Genomic DNA, 20030 nt, shown 5'->3' with positions numbered 1-20030 from the left:
AAAGTGTCCATTCAAATCCTTTGCTAATTTTAATCAGGCTATTTATTGACTTTTGAGAATTCTTTATATATTCTGGATATAATCCCATTATCAGACGTGTGATTCCCAAGTTGTGCTCTTAACAAGGTCCTGCACATGGGGTGCCTGGGTGGCTCAGTCGGTTAAGCGTCCGACTTCGGCTCGGGTCACGATCTCGCGGTCCGTGAGTTCGAGCCCCGCGTCGGGCTCTGTGCTGACAGCTCGGAGCCTGGAGCCTGCTTCCGATTCTGTGTCTCTCCATCTCTCAGCCCCTCCCCTGCTCATGCTCTGTGTCTCTCTGTCTCTCAATAATAAATAAACGTTAAAAAACAAAAAACAAGGTCCTGTACAGACTGAGCTGCAAACCCCAATCACCCAATAATCCTCCCATCTGCCTACAAAGGGCAGTGATTATCATCACCCTCTTTGCCCCCAAAAGGCAAACTGGCTTGGAGAGGGGGAGGCCCCGTGACCTGTTGGTGACACAGTAAATATTTGAACTCCAAACCCCGGACTTCACCCACAGACTCCATCCCGATTTGGGACACTCGTGAGCCTCGTCTTCCTGGAAACGCTGAATGTCTCTAAGGGTACAGAACCCCCCTGTGTCCTGAGGCCTAAAGAGCAGGAATGAATCAGACAAGGCAAGAGACAAGGGTTCTTTCACAACCGATTTATTCGCTGAACCTTCATGCCGAGCCTTGACAAACATGCAAGAGGATGAATTCGGAGCTTCAGGACCCACCCAGCTCCCTCCCAGGTGTCACAGGATCAAGGCACTTTCCCAACAGCCGGGCAACATCCGGGGGCCCTGCTGACCCCGCCCTGATCTTGACGCAGCTGTAGGCTGAGTACCCACGTGCAGAGGACAGCTCTAAGCGGGCCCAGTCTGGGCCAAAACCCCACCTGAGACTGGCCACACCTCATCTACCCACCCCTGCTTGGATGTCCTGGTAACACAGGTTGAGATGAAGGAGGCGGGGGGCAGGGGGTGGGGGCTCAGCTATCGTTCCCCTCACTCACCCTGAAGCATGTCCCGGGCCCGCCCAGCGGCAGCAAGATGCCCAGCACAGAGCAAGCCGACTCCTCTGATTGGCTGATTGAGCAGTGGAGGACGCAGGCATGAGGGAGGCCTGACGCTTCTAGGGCCCAACAGCAGGTGCTCGAGCCCCTTCACAGAGCTGGATCTTGGGACCCCTGCCCGGCCAACTGCATTTCTTTGGTTTAGCACCAGCCTGAAGCCAAAGATCAGAACGAGCCTCCCCCACCCTCCAAGCTCTCCAGACTGGCCTAGGTGTGTCTACCGAAGGCCCCCTTTGTGCCAGGTAACTTGTGGGGTTCTCCGATCCACAAACACAAATCATCTAAAATGCAAAGCCGCTCCCAAGCATGGTGAACATCCGTCAAGGCCTCCCCTCCCGACTGCGTGGTGCTTAAGAGTTTATAAGGCTGGTTCACATCCAGGCGCACACCAACACTTCCATAAGGAGGAGGGCTGGGGGTCCCCACCGTACAGATGGGGAACGGAAGGCTTGGAGGAGGCAACTTGCCCGGTGCCTTCCAGGAGGGGTGGGCAAGAAGAGACGTGGAAGGTCATAGCAGCCGCCTCCCAGCAGGTACTTAGGAAATGGCCATCAAATTCGTGACTCTCAACCTGACCTGAAATTCTTTCGGAGTCAAGATGTAATTTTAGAGAGGAAATGATGGAGCAAGAATATAATGCTAGAGTTTCTGGCTGGAGCCACTGCCAGGATTCTGTGGGCCTCCCCCCCGAATAAAGCTGGGTCGCTATGGTGGCCTGGCAGAAAGAGAGGGACCCCTCCATTCCCACAAATGCCCCTCAGCCCCATATCTCATTTAACGCCCCCCGCCCCCATCAGCCCTGGAGGGTGGGCTGATGGCCCCAGTTTGTAGACTGGGACGTCAAGGCCCGGAGAGGGGAAAGCTGAGCCCAGGAGGCACCCACACCAACTCTGAGGGTCCTGGGTCTGGGTCTTCTCCCCGGCACCCCACAAGGCCTCTGGGCCACCCACTAATCTGCCTTCTTGGTTTTCTTCTTCCTGGAGCCCTCGCTCAGCTCCTCCTTGGACTTAGCAGGCAGGGCTGAGTGCGGGGAGCCGGGCCCGCCGCCGCCGTGGGACCCGCCGTGGGACCCACCATGGTTGTCGTGGTAATGGTCATCCCCCCAGGCAGCCCCAAACAGCACAGGGCAGATGTAGCCCTCCAGAACATCAAAAGGGGAGCCATGAGAGTGAGTGGCCGTCAGGAACACCTGAGGTGGGATGGAAGGGGGGCAGGGAGACAGCGAGAGAGACAGAGGGAAACCGAGGCAGAAAGCAAAGTAGGGGGATGGGAGAGGGAAGAGGGGAGAGAAGGTCAGCCAGGTTAAGGTCAGAGGTAGCCCAGACCCCCCCCCCAGCTTTATGCACCCCCAGGAGGGTGACCAACTGTCCCAGGTTTCCCGGGATACGGAACTTCCGGTGTTGAAACCCAGATAGCATCGGGCACACGGAGACAGGCGATCTCCCCCCTTGCCTCCCACCTGGGCTCAGAGAGGAACAGTGCTTGGCCTGAGGTTGCTCACTGCCTTCCCCTTTTCAATGGCCTATGGGTCCCCTCCCCGCCAGCCAGCCAGCAGCCACGCTCCCCAGATGCATGGGGAAGGCAGTGTGGTCCCTGAAGAACCCCCCTGGGTGAGTCAACCCCAACTCAAGGCCTCAGGATCAGACCAGCACCATTCCTGGCCTAGCCTGGGTCCCCTGTGTCCTGAGTGTGCCTTCCCTGGGTCTCATCCCTCAGCTCTCCACTGCCAAGGCACAAGCTCCCCCCCCCACCCCCCGATTCTCCAAATGGACTTCGTACACTCCTGCCCCACTCTTAGGCTGGGCCCTCTGCCCAGAGGGCCTTATTCTTCTCACCCAGTCCCCTACCTGCTGGGCACTCCTCTTATCAGACCTTCTTCCCACGCACGGACCTCCTGGCACCCCCTTCCCCAGCCCCCTGCCTTAGGGCTGTCCTTTCTGGGACACAAGACTACAAGCCCGAGCTCCCAGCCTGGAAGGTGCGGGTTGGGGTGGGTCAGGGCAGCAAGACTTACCTTACAGGACACCATGAACACGGTGAAGATGAAGGTAAGGCTGGCTTTGGACACGGGGAGCCAGCGGGTCTGCTGCAGGGTGAAGAGTATGGCTCCATACAGGCTGGCCTTTGTGGGGCTGGAGGGGGCAGCCTCAGTTACCGTGAGGCGCCAGCCACGCAGCCCAGGCCTTTTTACCTCTGGCCCCGACCCCGCCTGCCCACTGCCGGCCCCAGCTCACATCCCAGCTTCTCCTGAGCATGAGGTGGGAAGGGGCCTGCATGGCACGGATACGGTGATGTCTCCCTGCACAGTAAAGGGTTAACAGGGCCCAGAGAGGTTCTTCTTTCTTAACTTCCTTACGGGATAGGTTTTCAATATTTTAACTTGTTGCAGAAGACAGACCCGTGACTTCCGTTCCTGATATCTGTTGTGCACTGCCGTCCTTAATGATGATAATTCTGCCTGGTATTTCCAAAGCACTCGCCCGCCAGGGACCGGTGCTGCGGAATCTATCCGTGTGGTTCCTGGGGGCCCCTCACCCTCAGCTGATGAGGCGGAAAAGGAATCCAAGGGGGGAAACCACCTGCCCACTTGGTTGCAGACAACACAGCTAGCTGTCTGGGTCCCCATTTCCTTGTCGGTGGCCTGAGGGTGGGAATACACTTTCGTGGGGGGGGTGAAATGAGCGAATTCTCTCTTCCGAGGTGTGAAATGGGAATTGTCATGAGCGTATGGGCAAGCCTTTTAATTTTGTAGTATTTAAATTTTTTTTTAATGTTTATTTATTTTTGAGAGAGAGAGAGACAGAATGCGAGTGGGTTAGGGGCAGAGAGAGGGGGAGACGCAGAATCCGAAGCAGGCCCCGAGCTCCGAGCTGTCAGCACAGAGCCCGACTCAAGGCTCGAACTCACGAGCTGTGAGATCATGACCTGAGCCGAAGTCAGATGTCAACCGACTGAGCCACCCAGGCGCCCCTAATTTTGTCATATTTTAAATGGCCATGGTTTTTATTTGTTGTCGATTGGGAGAAAATTGAACTAGCCCAAACCAGTTAGGTCTTTTAAAAATGTATAGGCTACAGGGGCCCCTGGCTGGCTCAGTTGGTGGGATGTGTGACTCTTGATCTTGGGGTTGTGAGTTCGAGCTCTGCGTTGGGTGTAGAGATGCCTTAAAGACAAAATCTTAAAAAAAAAAGCAATGTATGGGCTACATGCGGCATGAGGCCCTACGCGGAGTCCTGGATGCAGCTGGCTCTGCCCACCTCGTCCCAGCCACATTCCCCATCCACACTCTGTGCCATACGCTCTCCACCAATGCTCTGTATCCCCTGCTCTGTACTCCTCACTCCCCATCCATACTCTGTGCCCTGACCCCCCAGAGCTGGGCAGAATCATTGCTCTTTTCTCACTTGACAGGTGGCAGAGGTGCTGGCCTCTGTCCAGAGGTTCCTCCTTTGCCAGAAAACTCCTACTCACTCTTCATAACCCGAGTCAAGTATCTCATCTCCCTGCAACTCTGCCTGCCCCTCCCCCCTGGGCAGAGCCCTGGTTCCCCATTTCTGGGTCACCCAGCCTTGACCTCTGGAAGCTTCTGGAAGACAGAATCAGTGGCTGAGGCTTCCAAGTCACCAGGAGTATCCAACCCAGGGTCAGGCCCAAGAGGCACCTGTACATACAGGAAGGATGAGGGGCGGAAATGGGATACTCACAAGGACATGTGCAGGATCTCATTGGTCTCCGGCTTCCAGACCCCTCGGAGCAGCTGCTCAAATTTGGACATGAGGGCGACACCAGAGCCTACAAAGACAAGGTGCCCCTGAATGAGCCTGCCACCTCCAGTTTCCCCATTCTTCTCAGCTGAATTCCCAAGGAAGCAGCTTCTCCAGAGGGACACTGAGCCTGGGGGTCTGTTCATCAGTTGCAGCAGGGAAACTGAGGCTCAGAGAGGGTCACATGGCATATTTGGAGCAAAACTAGCATGAAGGAATTGAGGTCATATCTCATCTGCAAGGTATGTCTCAGACAAATCTGGGTTGTCTGCCCTGATGCCCTTAGGGAGTCCCGGATCCTGAGCTGTGCATAAGGCTTCCAGAAGCCTCCCCATCCCAGTCTCTCTCCTCCTCAGGGCTCTGAACTCTCAATCTTTCTTAGGCCACTTGCCCTCCAGGAGGCATGCTGTAACTCTACGGAATTTGCTCTGTAGTATAGGCTTCCTGGAGAGTAAATAAGGAGACCTATATGCAGACATAAATGATTATCGTTCTAGAAGAATCTTTCCATTTACCCCAAATGTATTGGTTAAAGAGGTTGGACTCCTAGAGCTACTCCAGGAGTAGCTATGCTACTTGAGGTGCCTAGTATGTACCACTGGACCAGGGGTTCATATGTGGAGTGATTTTGCCCCTAAGGAGGCACTTGGAAATGTCTGGAAACACTTTTGGTTGTTGCAACTGGGGAGGGGGCTGCTACTGGTCAGCAAAGGCCAGGAATGCTGCTCAACATCCTATAAAGCACAAGACAGCCTCCACCTCAGAGCATGATCCGGCCCCATGTATCAATGGTGTGGAGTACGCTGGAGCTCAGTGGAGGGTGAGTCTAGGCCCCGATATTTTCGCAGTACACACTTTGGTATTAGGCAGCAGGGATGAGGTGTCCAGTGGTGTTAGCACCTGCTTGAGCCTTCTTTCCCTGTCTTCCTTTTACCCCTTGGTCCACCTCTCCAACTATTATTGTCAAATTGTCTACTTCTCCTTTAACTTCTCTCAGTTCGTGCTTTATATATTTTGGTGTTTTTAGGTGCATACATGTTTGTAATTGTTACATCTTCCTCGTGGATCGACCCGTCATTATAAAGTACCCCTCTTTATTTTTAGTAGCATTTTTGTTTGTTTGTTTTAAAGTCTGTCTTGGTCTACCTCCTAGCATAGCTAGAGGAGAGGCGAAAGGAGGCCTTCAGAGTAGTTAAGAATGTGGACGGTGAATTCAGAGGACCTAGAGACAGACCTCGCGGCACTCCCTTAGCTGTGTGACCGTGGGCAAGTGATTTCATTTCCTTCCTCAGTGAAAGGGGATGACATTAGACTTCTAAAGCAGGGTCTTAAGGATCAAATGGGGTAAGATGCACAAAGGGCTCAACTCAAACCTGTCCTGGGTCATAAAGTCTTCACTGGGCATCCATGAACACGGACAGGAAACCGAACTACATCTTTTTCACGCCCCTCACTGAAACACAACCTTTCCTTCCATTGTGAAGGGAGGTAGTGAGCTGAGCAGGATTTGCAAGTCTATGACTCCATCACCAACAGAATCCACAGATTTATTTCCTTTTCACGTTCCCGTGGCTGTAGATGGTTTCATAATATCATTTGTGCTGGACAGCACTTCAAAAGGTTGAGAATTCCCTATTTGCTAACGAATGGTCTGTTATTGAGTGCCTCGGTAGAGATGCATAAAATGACTATGCCATACTAAAACTTTGTTTGATGCCTATTTTGAAATAATGGGCCTCTTTTATCATCATATATATTTCATTTTATGCACTTAAAAACATAAAAGGCTTTCCCGGACTCAAAAAGGGCCATGGTCCACAAAGGTTAAGAACCCCTATAGTTACAGGGGTGTGATTTCTTCTCCAGGAAGCGTTTGGCAACATCTGGAGACACTTCTGGTTGTTACGCTGGCAGGTGCTACTGACTTCTGGTGGGGGGAGGCCAGGGATGTTGCTCTACATGTTACAACGCATGGGACAGCACCCCTCCCCCCCCAGAGGGTGATCTGGCACCAAATATCAGAAGTGTTGCAGCTGAGAAAACGTGCTTGAGAGACAGCCGTCACTGTCTCGTTGTCCTGTTAATCTTTGACAGCTAAATTCCGGAAGAATTTTCCCATTTACTCTAAAGGTGTTGGCTAAAGACACTGGACTCCCGCAACAGTCCTGACACCCCTTAGCCTGGACCAATATCTATGCCGACCTGGGTGCCCGACATGTAGCACACTGAGCAGGGGTTCTTAACCGAGGTGATTTTTCCATCGTTATCATGGTCCTGTTTACCTTTGACCCAGCCGGTGGCAATCATGACGAACCACCCATGGTGGTAGTGGTGGTGGGCGTGATGGATGCCCACGGCGATCTTTCGGACTCTGACTACCTCCTTCATGGCCACAAATATAAGTTTCACAGGTAAGAAGCAGACACACTTGTAAAAGAGGTCCAGGGGGCAGAAGAAAATCAAGTACCTTTGGGGAGAGAATGAAGAGCGTCAGGGGGAGACAGACCGTGGGGGGTCCCTGGGAGGTTGGGTCCAGACCTCCCCTCTCCCCCAACTTGTTGGGCTCCGGACAGAGCTGGGCAGCGGAGAGCAGTGCGTTCAGGCCCACGGTGGAGGTTGTGCTGATGGGTCCTATTTCCTCCAACCTCCCGCCTCCCACCTCCCAGGTGGCTGGGTCACCCCTGCCCCCGGCTCTGCTCTCCCACATCCCACCAGCTTGACAGTGCTTACCAGACGGCCGAGGCCAGCAGGACGCTGGAATTGTTGCTGAAGTAGTCGATCAGGGGCTCCCCGAGGAGCAGATCCGCCAAGATGTAACTCCCGAAGCAGTGCAGCATGGCGCACAGCCAGGACGCCAAGGGATGGCGCCGGGACAGCTCGACTGCTCCTGGGGGGCGGGGGGAAGAGGCCGTCACTGGGGTGCCAAGAGCGTGCTTTGTCCCCATGCCCTCTGGTCAGCTTATCCTAATTCAGCTGCCTTTGCAGAGCGCCCGCCCCATGCCTTGCAGCTCGCCCATTTCAGAGGAAGAACCCAGGCTCAGGGAGGCGGGACACATGCCTGAGGTCACACAGAGGAAAGGCAGAGCTGGGTCGGGCCTCTCTCCTCTGTGCTCAGAGAGGTGGCAATGATTGGTAATGCCAGCTCCCAGTTAGGCAGCTCCAGGTCGCAGACACCGGGTTCACATCCACATGAAGGACTCCTTCAATCGTCGTTGATACCCACCGCCAAGTGATCACTCTCATTATCCCCACAAAGAGAGGGAGGCGTGGAGATAGAGCCAAGTGCAGATGGGAACACTTCAATAGGGCTGCTGCTGCCTCGGGCTGATGCCAAGATCCCTACAGGCTCACGCCCAGTGTCTCGGTCTCTCCCTCTTTTTAAATTTTTATTGTTGCGGTAAAATATACACGAAATGTACCACTTTCACCATTTTTTAAGTGCACAGCTCAGGGGCATTAGGCACATTCCCACTGTTGGTGCAACCATCATCGCCATCCATCTCCAGGACTTTTTCATCGTCCCCAACTGAAACTCTGTCCCCCTTAAACACTTAACTCCCCGTTCTCTCCCTTCAGCCCCTGGCGTCCACCATTCTACTTTCGGTCTCTGTGAATTTGACCCCTCTAGGGACCCCATGTAGGTGGGATCACACAGTATCTGTCCTTTCGTAGTCTGGCTTATTTTCCTTAGCGTGATGTCCTCAAGGCACGCTCGTGTTGGAGCACTGCTAGTGTTAGAATTCCTTCTTTTTTAAGGTTGAAAAATATCCCATTGAATGGTTAGACCACATTTTGTTTCTTCAACTCATCCACCGACGGACGTCTGAGCTGTTCCCACCTTTTGGCTGTTGTGAATAATGCCGTGAAGAACACGGCATGTACAAATATCTATCTGAGTTCCTGGTTTCAACTCTTGTGGCGACATATCCAGAAGTGGAATTGATGGGTCATATGGTAATTCTATATTAACATTTTTTTTTTAAGTTTTAAATATTTACTTATTTATTTATTTTGAGAGACAGAGAGTAGGGGAGGGCCAGAGAGAGAGAGGGAGAGAGAAAATCCCAGGCAGGCTCCGCACTGCCAGCACTGAGCCCAGCATGGGACTCGAACTTACGAACCACGAGTCCATGACCTGAGACAGAATCAAGAGTCAGACGCCCAACGGACTGAGCCACCCAGGCGCCCTATGCTTAATTGTTTGAGGAACTGCCATATTGTTTCCCACAACCGCTGCACGATTTCACATTCCCACCAACAGGGCATGAGGGTTCCACCTTCTCCACATCCTCGCCAACACTTGTTATTTTCTGTTACGAGCTAGTGGCCCGGAAGAAATAAAGACACACAAGCAGAAGGGGCCAAGCACAAATGCCACCTCCTCTAGGAAGGCTTCCTGGCTCTGCTGAGTCGGGCACTCCTGCCTCTGGGCTCCCACAACCCTGTGGACTTCATTCTACCATGGGTCTTGGTATTTTACTTAATTGTTCTTTTTTTAATTTTTCTTTTAATGTTTATTTATTTTTGAAGGCGAGAGAGACAGCGTGTGAGCAGGGGAGGAGCAGAGAGAGAGAGAGAGAGAGAGAGAGAGAGAGAGACAGAATCGGATGCAGGCTCCGGGCTCTGAGCTGTCAGCACAGAGCCTGACGCAGGGCTCGAACTCACAGACCGCGAGATCATGACCTGAGCCAAAGTCGGACGCTCAACTGACGGAGCCACCCAGACACCCCAACTTAATTGTTAACACCAACGGGAAGTAGATGAGAGGTTGCCTCGGGCTAGAGGGAATGGGGGAGAATGGAGAGTGACAGTTAAAGGATAGAGCTTTCTTTCGGAGGGGATGGTCGCACAATTCTGTGAATATACTAAAAACCAATGAACGGGATGCTTTAAATGGGTGAATTGGGTAGTATATGAATTAGAGCCCAATAAAGCTGTTATAAAATAAACAACAACGGAAAAAAATGTAACTTATTTCGGTTTCTGTAATGGAGGATACACACTCATAAATGATACTAAATTGAGTCTTCCTATGAACCCAAGGCAACAACAACAACAGCAAAGGATGGTTCTGCTTAGCGGAGAGGAACAGGAATCCTCTCCCTCAAGAAGATGGCTCAGTGCATCGGCCTGCAACTTTACAAATCAGACAGCAGCGCCCCACCCCAGAGCATCTCGGTTGGCCAGTCTGGGGTGTGGCTGGGCTTACGGATTTTTTGATGTTCCTGGGTGATTCTTATGGGCAACAATGTTGAACATCACACGGCGACAGAGGAATGAGCTGGCTGATGTCCTGATGTCCTGCAGCCCTGATAAGCCAAGATCTTCTATCCGTGGCTAGGAGGATAGGCTCCCAAGAACAATGGTTTCCAAACTGTGTTCCTAGGAACCCTGAGGATTTGCAGGAGAGACCAAATGGGAACATTCTGGGTCCTTCACCCCATGTCCACCAGAGCATACCTGCATTTACTGCTTCATCTCAGTGTTCAAGACAAGCCTTTGTTTTGTTTTGTTTTGTTTTGTTTTAAAGCTATCTCTGTGCTGGGGGCACCTGGCTGGCTCAGTTGGAAAAGCATGAGACTCTTGATCTCGGGGTTGTGAGTTCTAACTCCACAACGGGTATAGAGATTGCGTAAAAATAAAACCTTTGGGGTGCCTGGGGGGCTCAGTTAAGTGTCCGACTCTTAATTTCAGCTCAGAACATGATCTGACAGTTCATCAGTTCCAGCCCTGCATAAGGCTCTGTGCTGACAGCGTGGAACCTGTTTGGCATTCTCTCTGTCTCTCCCTCTCTACCCCTTCCCCATTTGCATGCTTTCTCTCTGTCTCAGAATAAATAAATAAACTAAAAAAAAAAAAAAAGAACTTTAGAAAAAAAAAAGCGTATGTCAATACTGCCGAATAAAGTCAGTAGCTGGTGTTAATGGAATTGTAGCAGTGTCAATTTCCTGGTTGGAGTAATGAGCTACCAGTATGTAAGACGATCTCGTTGGGGGAAGCTGGGGGAAGGGGACTTGGGAACTCTTCGCACGACTTTTGCAACTTCTTACGAGTTTTTAACTTTTTAAAAAATGTGTTTAATTCCCACATCGAAATAGAGGGCAAAGGTCTAGTTCTTAAAAAGTAAGTTTATAAAAAGTATCTAGGGGAATAGGATTAATGCCTCTGAATCAAATCCTCACACTTTGTATTACGTAAAGTCTTTAGAATCTTTATAAATAGGTTCTATCATTATGTCAAATTATTTTGTTTGTTTTAAGTAATCTCTATGCCCAATGTGGGGCTCGAACTCACAGCCCCGAGATCAAGAGTTGTATGCTCTACCGACTGAGCCAGCCAGGTGTCCCCTATCTTCATGTTAACATCGCCATAATCTTCTGTAGCCACACCCCAGAGTTGCAACCTGGTGTTTCCTGCTGGGACAACTATTGATTTCTTGATTTCTTCCCTCCCCCACTAGTTTCATTTTCCAGAGAATGCTTTTAGGATTAAGCTGTAAGGCACAGACACTTAGCTCTCATGGCCAGAGCAGGTACCAAAGACTCCCCTTAAATGATTTACTTGAATCCAGTGACAACGCCACTCAATGTGGATGTGAAATGACAAGGTTACATGTGATCTGTTAATCAAAACACTAATCAAAATAAATGATTCCAGGTTTGGCTTGTTGTTGTTTTTTTTTTTAAGGTTACCTTGCTTCTAGAAATTGGATGCCTCTTGTCTCTAAGTTGTCAAATCTGAATGCGTGGCCTCTCCGTGACATGCACTACGTCTGAAGCTATTGACATCAATACCTATGCATACGGTCGATACACTCAAAACATTGATTTGGTCTTAGTCCTTCGTTGAATATGGGGACCTCATCAGTCTTACCTGCTGCTGCCCCCCACCCCCGCCACCGTGCGTGGCACTGTGCCTGACACATAGTAGCTGCCCAATAAATAGTTGTGAGAGAATGAACTCCTGCCCTCACAGAGCTTACATTCTTGCAAATGTGGGCAGAACAGCTCGTAGGCATTGAGGTTGTGTTTGCGCACTTTGGGATGCACTATGAAAACCTCCCCTGCTCTATCTCTTTGTGGAGTTACTATTTTGTCCCAGGCAACTGTCAGCCTTGACTCTATCGCTTTTAATCACGCATAACAGAGGGATCAATATCCCCACTTGCAGCGGGTTATATGGGGGACCAGTGTCCCCCTGCCCAGAATTCATGTCCGCCGGAACCTCAGAATGTGACCTTATTTGGAATAGGGTCAGTGTAGGGTTTTCATTCCAAGAAACATGAAGTCCAATCCCTTCTGTAGAAGGAGCTGCCTTCTTAGCTTGGTCAACTTTATGGGGGGGGGGGGCTAGGAGTATGTACCCCTGCTCCAGAGGGAAAAAAAGCCTCAGTTTCCCTCCATACACACAGTTGGGAGAATCTATAGGCAACACCACCTTGGAGGCAGTTTGGCAACACTGAGGAAATCCGAGGCTGTGCGTTGCCCACGTCTCAGCAATTCTGCTCCTCACGGCTGACTCAAAAGAAACTAGCAAAGGAGACCGGGGTGGGGGTCAGGGGGAGGATTTCACCGCCACACTGTTATATACTATCTCTTAGTGAGGGGTGGAGACTCACACAAAATGGGTTACCACAGAGCCGCTATTTAAAAGTGAACTAGATCGGGGCGCCTGGGGGGGCTCAGTCGGTTAAGCGTCTGACTTTGGCTCAGGTCACCATCTCAAGGGTCCCTGAGTTCAGGCCCCGCATCGGGCTCTGTGCTGACAGCTCAGAGCCCGGAGCCTGCTTCCGATTCTGTGTCTCCCTCTCTCTCTGCCTCTCCCCTGCTCGTGCTCAGTCTCTCTCTCAAAAATAAAGATTAAAAAAATTTGTTAGTAAAAAATAAATAAGTAAAAGTGAATTAGATCTATGGCCCTGGGAACAAAATCCCTTCTGGTTGAGAACCACCCCTCTAGATAAATCCACGTGGATAAATCCCGTAACTCAGGTTATTACTGAGTAAAAACGTTAGGTTGCAAGAGGATACATTTATGTATATCTTAAGAATATATTTGAAACAACATACTCCATGTAGTTTAGCGACACATACACAGCAGAGAAGGTGTAAATACAGGCGTGGGAACAATACGAGCCAATTTTAGGGTGGCGGTCACATCTAGAGAAGGAGGGATGGGGAAGGGACAGGGTTGGCTGGGTCTCTATTTATTTATTAAAAAAATCATCTGAGGGGCACCTGGGTGGCTCTTTCGGTGGAGCGTCCGACTTCTGCTCAGTTCATGATCTCATGATTCGTGGGTTCGAGCCCCGCATCGGGCTCACGGCTGTCAGCGTGGAGCCGGCTTCGGATACTCTGTCCCCCTAGCTCTCTGCCCCTCCCCCACAGCGCTCTCTATCTCAAAAATAAATGAGCATAGAAAAAAAAAGTATTTAAAAAATAATAATAAAAATAAAAAATATCTGAAGCAAATCTATGTGCACATCTGTTAAATCTGTGTAGAGGGAAGAGCGGTATCTGTGATATTTATTCCATGTGTATGAAATATTTAATCACCAAAATGGGTGAAAACAAGAGTCTCCTGGAAAGCTGATAAGCAGGAGGGCTATGGGGTACTCATCTGCCTTATCACACTGGGCTTCACACTCTGTACTGAGCCCCCTCGCTACCTGTCCCCTCTCTGATGGCCATGACCAGAGGGCCAGGAACCAGGGAAGTCTTGGGTGGGCAGGGGGATCCTGTTCCTCCAGGAACAGGAGGTCTTGGGTGGGCAGTGGGGCGCCAGGCTACATCCTATCTGCAAGAACCCAACAAAAATTTCCGGAAGACTCTTAAAAAATCATGTTCACAGCAGCACTGTTCACAACTGCCAAAGGGTAGAAACAACCCAAGTGTCCACCAATAGATGAACGGATAAACAGAATGTGATCGAGCCACACAATGAAATATGATTCAGCCTTAAGGAGAAGTGAAGTCCTACAACACGAACAAATCTTGAAGACGTGCTAAGTGAGAGAAGCCAGACACAAAAGGTCACATGGTATATGATGTCATCTATAGGAAATGTCCAGAAAAGGCAAATCCATAGAAACAGACAGCAGGTTAGTGGTTGACAGGGGCTGGGGGTTGGGGGGAAGGGGGAAATGGGGAGTGACTCTTCATGGGTATGGGGTTTCCTTTTGGGGTGAGGAAAGTGTTCTGAACTTAAATATTCCATGTAGGTGGAATCATATCACATAGCCTTTTACCTCTGGCTTTCACTGAGTGCAATATTTTCAAGGGTAATATTCATCTTTCTCTGCTGTGAGGTATTCCATGATAGGAACAGATCACAAAGTATTTATCCATGCTCTTTTTTTATTAAAAAATTGTTTTTTAATGTTTGTTTACTTATGAAAAAGAGAGAGAGCACAAGTGGGGGAGGGACAGAGAGAGAGGGAGACACAGAATCGGAAGCAGGCTCCAGGCTCTGAGCTGTCAGCACAGAGCCCGATGCGGGGCTCGAACACACAAGCCATGTGATCGTGACCTGAGCCGAAGTCAGATGCTTAACCGACTGAGCCACCCAGGCACCCCGTCTATTCTCTTGCAGAAACCACATTTTATAATCAGGAAACCTGCCTGATAAAAGTTGTTTGAGAGGAAGTCCTAAACACACTCCCCTTTTTCTTTGCCCTGCCCCCCACCCCCCCAACTAACCAGGTGACCTTGGACAGACCATTTTTGCTCTGTGTCTGGCTTCTTCTATCAGGTGTGAACCCCAATCCCCTCTTTGCCCAGCTCCTAACAAGGGCTGGGATCGAATTTTCCCTCCTCACTCTGGGGTTACAAGCCCAGAGTACATCTTCTCCCCGCCCTCAGGGTAGTCCTAAGTCTTAGCATTTACAAAGGTCCTACAGTATGAGGCAGAATGTTCTTTCCTCTTCTTTGGGGCGTCTATTTAAAATGTGGCCAGCTGAGAGTTAATCCTTCGGAGCAACTGGTGGGTCCCGCAGGAGCCGGGTCAGGTGAGGCACCCATGTTTTGCAGAAATGGATACCTCTGCATCTAAAAATAACCCTGAGGGGTTGAATTCTTTCCAGGGTCATTCTTGTGCCCTCTGGGACCATCCCAGGGACTGAGGCCAGGGAGTGGGGGAAGGGGCTTTTGTGGGAGTAAAGCAGGCTCCCGTGGGTGACTCCTGGTAGAAAAGTCACAGGCCCACGGTGGCCTCGGGCAAATGACTGCCTCCCACTAGCCTCCGCTTCCTCTGCTTTCAAAAGAAGAGAATGAGAGCACTCCCTCCTCAAGTTGTGATGATTCAATGCGATGTGCACGATTATCAACACGCTTCTCAGCGCTATCAACCTTAGTGATCTCAGGAGGAGTCTCCTCATTGCCACAGATGAGAAGACTGAGGCTGATGGGGGATGGGCCTGCCCTGAAGATCCACAGCAAGGTGGTGGCCGAGAACCTTCCCCCGGGGGCTCTTTCCCTTTGCCAGACTCCTTCCTGGCTTCTCTTGCTGGGTTTTGGGGCGGCATTAGGATCCAGGAGAATGTGGGTTGCAATCCCAGGTTTGCCACCAAAGCATTCCCCTCTCGCTGGGTGAGCCCAGGCTAGTCACTCCTCTCCTCCGGCCTCAGCTGGTGTATTTGTGTATAACGGGTGGTGCTGGCTAGAGTGACCAACCACTCTGGGGTGGCCCGGGACCGAGGACCTCCTGGGACATGGGACTTCTGATGCTTGTCTTAATTGAACCTGGGCGAGGTGGTCACCCCAGTGCTCTTACTCATTTCAAAGGGCGCCAGTGAGGACAAAAAGAAATTATTGCTTAGTGCTTAGCAATTATGCAAGAGTTATTCCTGGAACTGGATCTGAAATGGAAAGTACCTGTGGGTGGAAATTTTAGCTGATGGATTTATAAAAATCGGCTCTGCCTGACGAGGGAGGAGGAAGCTCCCCTCAGGTTCCTCATTCTGGCCTGGGGTGGGCAGCACAACATTCCCTCTCCGGGGGTCAGTGTCCTGTCTGTGGATGGCAGGGAAGCACTAGAAGGTTCCACGGGGCGGTCTCAGCTCTGCTGTGGCTCTGTGCTATATAGTCTGAGGTCTAAACGTAAGAGATGTATTTACAGAGACTCTCAGTGACTTTAGGGCAAGTCTTCCCCTGAGCCTTCGAGTTCAGCCACCTGCCTTGGTTTCTTTCCCTGTGAGAGACAGTGGCCCTGGAAGAACTTACAGTTTGTGCCAGAGGTCCCAAAACAGGGGTCGAGGAGCCGTCTCTTTAGCCCCACAGCATTTTAGAAAATGTTCAAACTGCAACAAAGACATCTTTCAGTAGGTGAATAATGACACTATGGTGCACACACACCATGGGATCTTACTCGGCAATAAACAGGAATGAGCTCTCAGGCCCGAAAACACATGGATGAGGCTTAAATGCATGTTGCTATAGGGGAAAGGAGCCAGTCTGAAATGGCCATACACTGTACGATCCGAATTCTATGACAGTCTGCAAAAGGAAAAACCATGGAGACAGTAAAAAAGATCAGTGGTTGCCAGGGGCTTGGGGGAGGGGGCAGGATGATTACGTGGGGCTTGGCGGATTTTTAGGTTAGTGAAACTATCTGTATACTATAATGGTGGATATGCGTTATGCATGTGTCAAAATCCACAACATGTACAACACAAAGTAACCCTAATGTAAACTATAGACCGTGCTTGATAAGATGTACAGTGATGATAATAACGATGTGGATAAATGAGGTTGGTTTGTTGATTGTGACAAATGTACCCCTCTGTGCAGAATGTTGATGGTGGCGGAGGTCAGAGAGTAGATGGAAACTGTACTTTCAGCTTCATTTTGCTGTGGATCTAAAACTGTTCTAGGGGGGCGCCTGGGTGGCTCAGTCGGTTAAGCGTCCGACTTCGGCTCAGGTCATGATCTCACTGTCTGTGAGTTCGAGCCCCGCGTCGGGCTCTGTGCTGACTGCTCAGAGCCTGGAGCCTGTTTCAGATTCTGTGTCTCCCTCTCTCTGACCCTCCCCCATTCATGCTCTGTCTCTCTCTGTCTCAAAAATAAATAAACGTTAAAAAAAATTAAAAAAAATTAAAAAAATAAAACTGTTCTAGAAAAAAGTCTATTGGTCTGGAAGGTTCTTTGGATAGGTCAAGGCTTAAAGTATCCAGGACTGTCATTCATTCATCATTCAATCGTTCGGTCATGCAGCCAACATCCACTGCTTCCTCTCCTCTTCCCGTAGAGAGCTGGGGGTCCTGGAGGTGAGAGACCTGGTCCCCCCTGCCCCTACTGAGAAGCTCCAGGTCTAATAAGGAGATCCTGCCTCTTTTAGCCCATCACTTTTTAAATATTATGCAGATTTTGATTCAGCAGGTCTGGGGTGAGGGGGAGTGGTGCCTGGCATTCTGCATTTCTTAACCAGCTCCCAGGGGACATAGATGCTGTTCACCTGAGGACCACACTCTGAGCTTTGTCCTCATTCAGGCTTCTCATGAAAGCCTGACCTGGAAAATGCCTGCATCCCAGGAAACACATCCTCCCACGGCCTTACAAATGATGGTAACTACCTCTCACAAGTGCCTTAGACCCTACTACTGACAAAGGTCTCAATAGAGTTTCACAACAGCCAAGCAGAAGAGTCCAGGATTACGTTCCAATGAGCCTATTTCATAGATGAGTGAGCTGAAGAAGCTCTCGAAGGCACAGTAACCAGCCCGGTGTTTCCTCAGTGGTAGAGGCAGAACTGACTCCTAATTCAGAGATTTTTTTTTTTTTTTTTCCTACAAGCCAGCTTGGCTGTCGGCTTCACAGGTGTGCTACCTGTGCAACTGCCCAGGACCCTGTGCTCAGAGGGGCCTCCCATTCAGTTTAGTGTTCTGCTGTCACTGTCTTGAGATTCTTAAGTTCTAAATGAGGGGGCCCAACAATTCTACAGCTGGTTCTGCAATCAGCACACAGATACTGAGAAGAAAGCTTTATAGAGGCTTGGCAAGAACACCAAACCGGAGGGCTAACAGCTAAGTCCAAGTCACCTCCCTTTTCTAAGGGGAAGCAATCGTAGTGATTTCCGGGGTCAGGCAGACCTGGGTTTGAATCCCAAGGTTGTCATCTACCAGCCCTGGGACCACAGGCTCATTGCATTATGTAAATTACCTTAGTCACTATTTCCTATTTCCCCAGTTACAAATGGGGATATTCTGATTCGGTTTATCTGGGGGCGGAGATGAGATGGGGGCTTAAGAGGCCCCAGGAGCCTCTGATAAGCGGCTAGGGTTCAGAACCACTGAGCCTTCCCAACCTTCAGGAACCTTCAGGCTCCATTGTCTCTAGTTCAGATGATTCACTCTGTGACTGGCAGAAACATCTCGACCCCTCTTGCAAGCTCCTGGCCAGCCTGAAGACCTCTTTCTTCCAGACGCTTGTGTTTTACGTTGCTAACGGGGCTCCTGCTCTCCACGGTTTTAGATAGCCCAAGGTGTGCTAGGTTCTGTACTTGCCCAGGGGCCTGGCCTGAGCCACCAAAAATTCGTCCTGGACAGGAAATACAGCCCTGTGTTCATGCTAAGACAATACAAAGGTTATTTTGCTTTGCAAAGTAACTGGTCTCCAGAACAGCTTTTAAAGGATAGGCTTTAGCTTGTGGGTGGACAAAAATAAAATGGAATAAAAACACTTGGCAAGCAGACTATGATCCCGTTTGCATAAAATCATGTTTCTACATCTCTACAGGGTTATAAATGCATAGAAGAGAGGTCTGGAAGGGTCGACAACACATTAACTGTAATTATCTCTTTCTCCTTTGCATTTCTCAGCTCGATTTTTAAATATACAGAAGCACCTATTTTTATCATCTGAAAAAAAAAAAAAGCTATTTCTATTCTGCCAGAAAAATATAGGAGTGATTTCATCTAAGTGGGAGAAAGTTTCGGGATGATTGATCCCTTTTCTAAGGCTAAATTCTCAACTCCCCTTCCTTTGCTGGCGTGCTATAATAGTTATAACACCAGGAGATGAACAAGAAACATTGGGTGAGCCTTGTATAAAAATAGAACACATTCTAAGGAGGCTATTTACCATCACTTAAAAAATGTTTTCAAAAGACCCAAGAAGCAGTCTTTCTTCTCTCCTGCGATTCTCCACGGGGGTCTGGAGCTGGCGCGGGTAGCTAACCCCGAATCACCCTGCCCTAGGGCCGGTTCTGCTCAGTCAGTGGAAGGATAGGAGCCAGGGCTGAAAGAATTCCTGCCGGGAGAGGAGACCCAGCTTCGCCCGGCCGGAGGAGGAGGGGAGATTGCCCGAGGGCCGCAGCGGAGAGGGGGCGCCGGTGTCACTTTCTCAGAACCGGATTACTGCCCCCAGCACGGCCGGCCCTTATATAGACACTCAGCAGCCGCTCGGGCTCCGCGCGCCAAGGGCAAGAGGGGAGGTCAAGGCTGCGGCCGGCCGGCCAGGACATCTGGACTGGCCCGCAGCGCCGACCCCCGCCTGCGCCCTCACCAAGACCTACGCCGCTTGCGCAAGTTCTTAGGACCATGCCAGGATCCCTGACCTGCTCTCCCAGCCCCCTCCCAAGCACCTGTTCCCCCTCCTCTGAACAATCACGTTCCTCTGCTGCCCTTCAGCGCGTATCTGCTCCCCCTCCCCCAGCCTCACAATCCCGGGGGCTTCTCTCCTTGCTCTCCCTCTTGTCTCCCACCCCCCCCTCCGCCCACCCCATGTGGAAGAACCGCATGATCCCGGCACCTGCTGCTCCCCGGAACCAGTCCCTCGGACTGTCCCCCCAGCATCTAGGGCATCCCCCGCCTCGGACCCGCAGGTTTACCCCCGCCCCCTCCCCGCGATGCCAGCCCCCGCGGGCTCCTGGCCCTGGCTCACCTGGCTCATACTTGAGGTAGAGAATGGAGACGATGAAGTAGCTGAGGTCGAAGACCGGGAAGAGCGGCACCCGCGAGAAGCTGAGCGCCAGCTCGCCTAGGCTCAGCGCCGAGAGCAGCTCCATGGCGCCCGCCGGGTCCCACCCCAGCCCCCGGCCCAGTAAGTCCCGCAGCCCGCGGCCCGGCAACTGCGCCCCCGCCGCTGGACCCGCCCCCGCCCGCCAGGCGCCGCCCCCAACCCGGCCCCCGCGGGAGAGGAGGGACGGCCCCAGGCCCCGGGGCGGGTGGTGGGG

The 20030-nt window shown here is 51.1% G+C and overlaps 1 protein-coding gene across 1 annotated transcript; it reads right to left on the bottom strand.

Moving 5' to 3' along the window:
• Positions 1–660: 660 nt before the first annotated feature.
• TMEM38A (transmembrane protein 38A) lies at positions 661–19863 on the bottom strand. The gene is made up of 6 exons (XM_047096538.1): positions 19739–19863; positions 7596–7752; positions 7148–7332; positions 4806–4893; positions 3116–3233; positions 661–2290 (listed from the first exon to the last, which is right to left on the bottom strand). Exons 1-6 carry the CDS (start codon positions 19860–19862, stop codon positions 2051–2053), a joined length of 912 nt encoding a protein of 303 aa, XP_046952494.1. The 5' UTR covers position 19863; the 3' UTR covers positions 661–2050.
• Positions 19864–20030: the final 167 nt, after the last annotated feature.

Source organism: Lynx rufus, unplaced genomic scaffold (genome assembly GCF_022079265.1).
Source record: "Lynx rufus isolate CCGP_SWC_20201006 ecotype Redwood Valley unplaced genomic scaffold, mLynRuf1.p SCAF_4, whole genome shotgun sequence".
In the NCBI taxonomy this organism is placed as follows: domain Eukaryota; kingdom Metazoa; phylum Chordata; class Mammalia; order Carnivora; family Felidae; genus Lynx; species Lynx rufus.
Note: the sequence above shows the minus strand (reverse complement) of the source record. Positions and strands in the feature narration are given on the sequence as shown.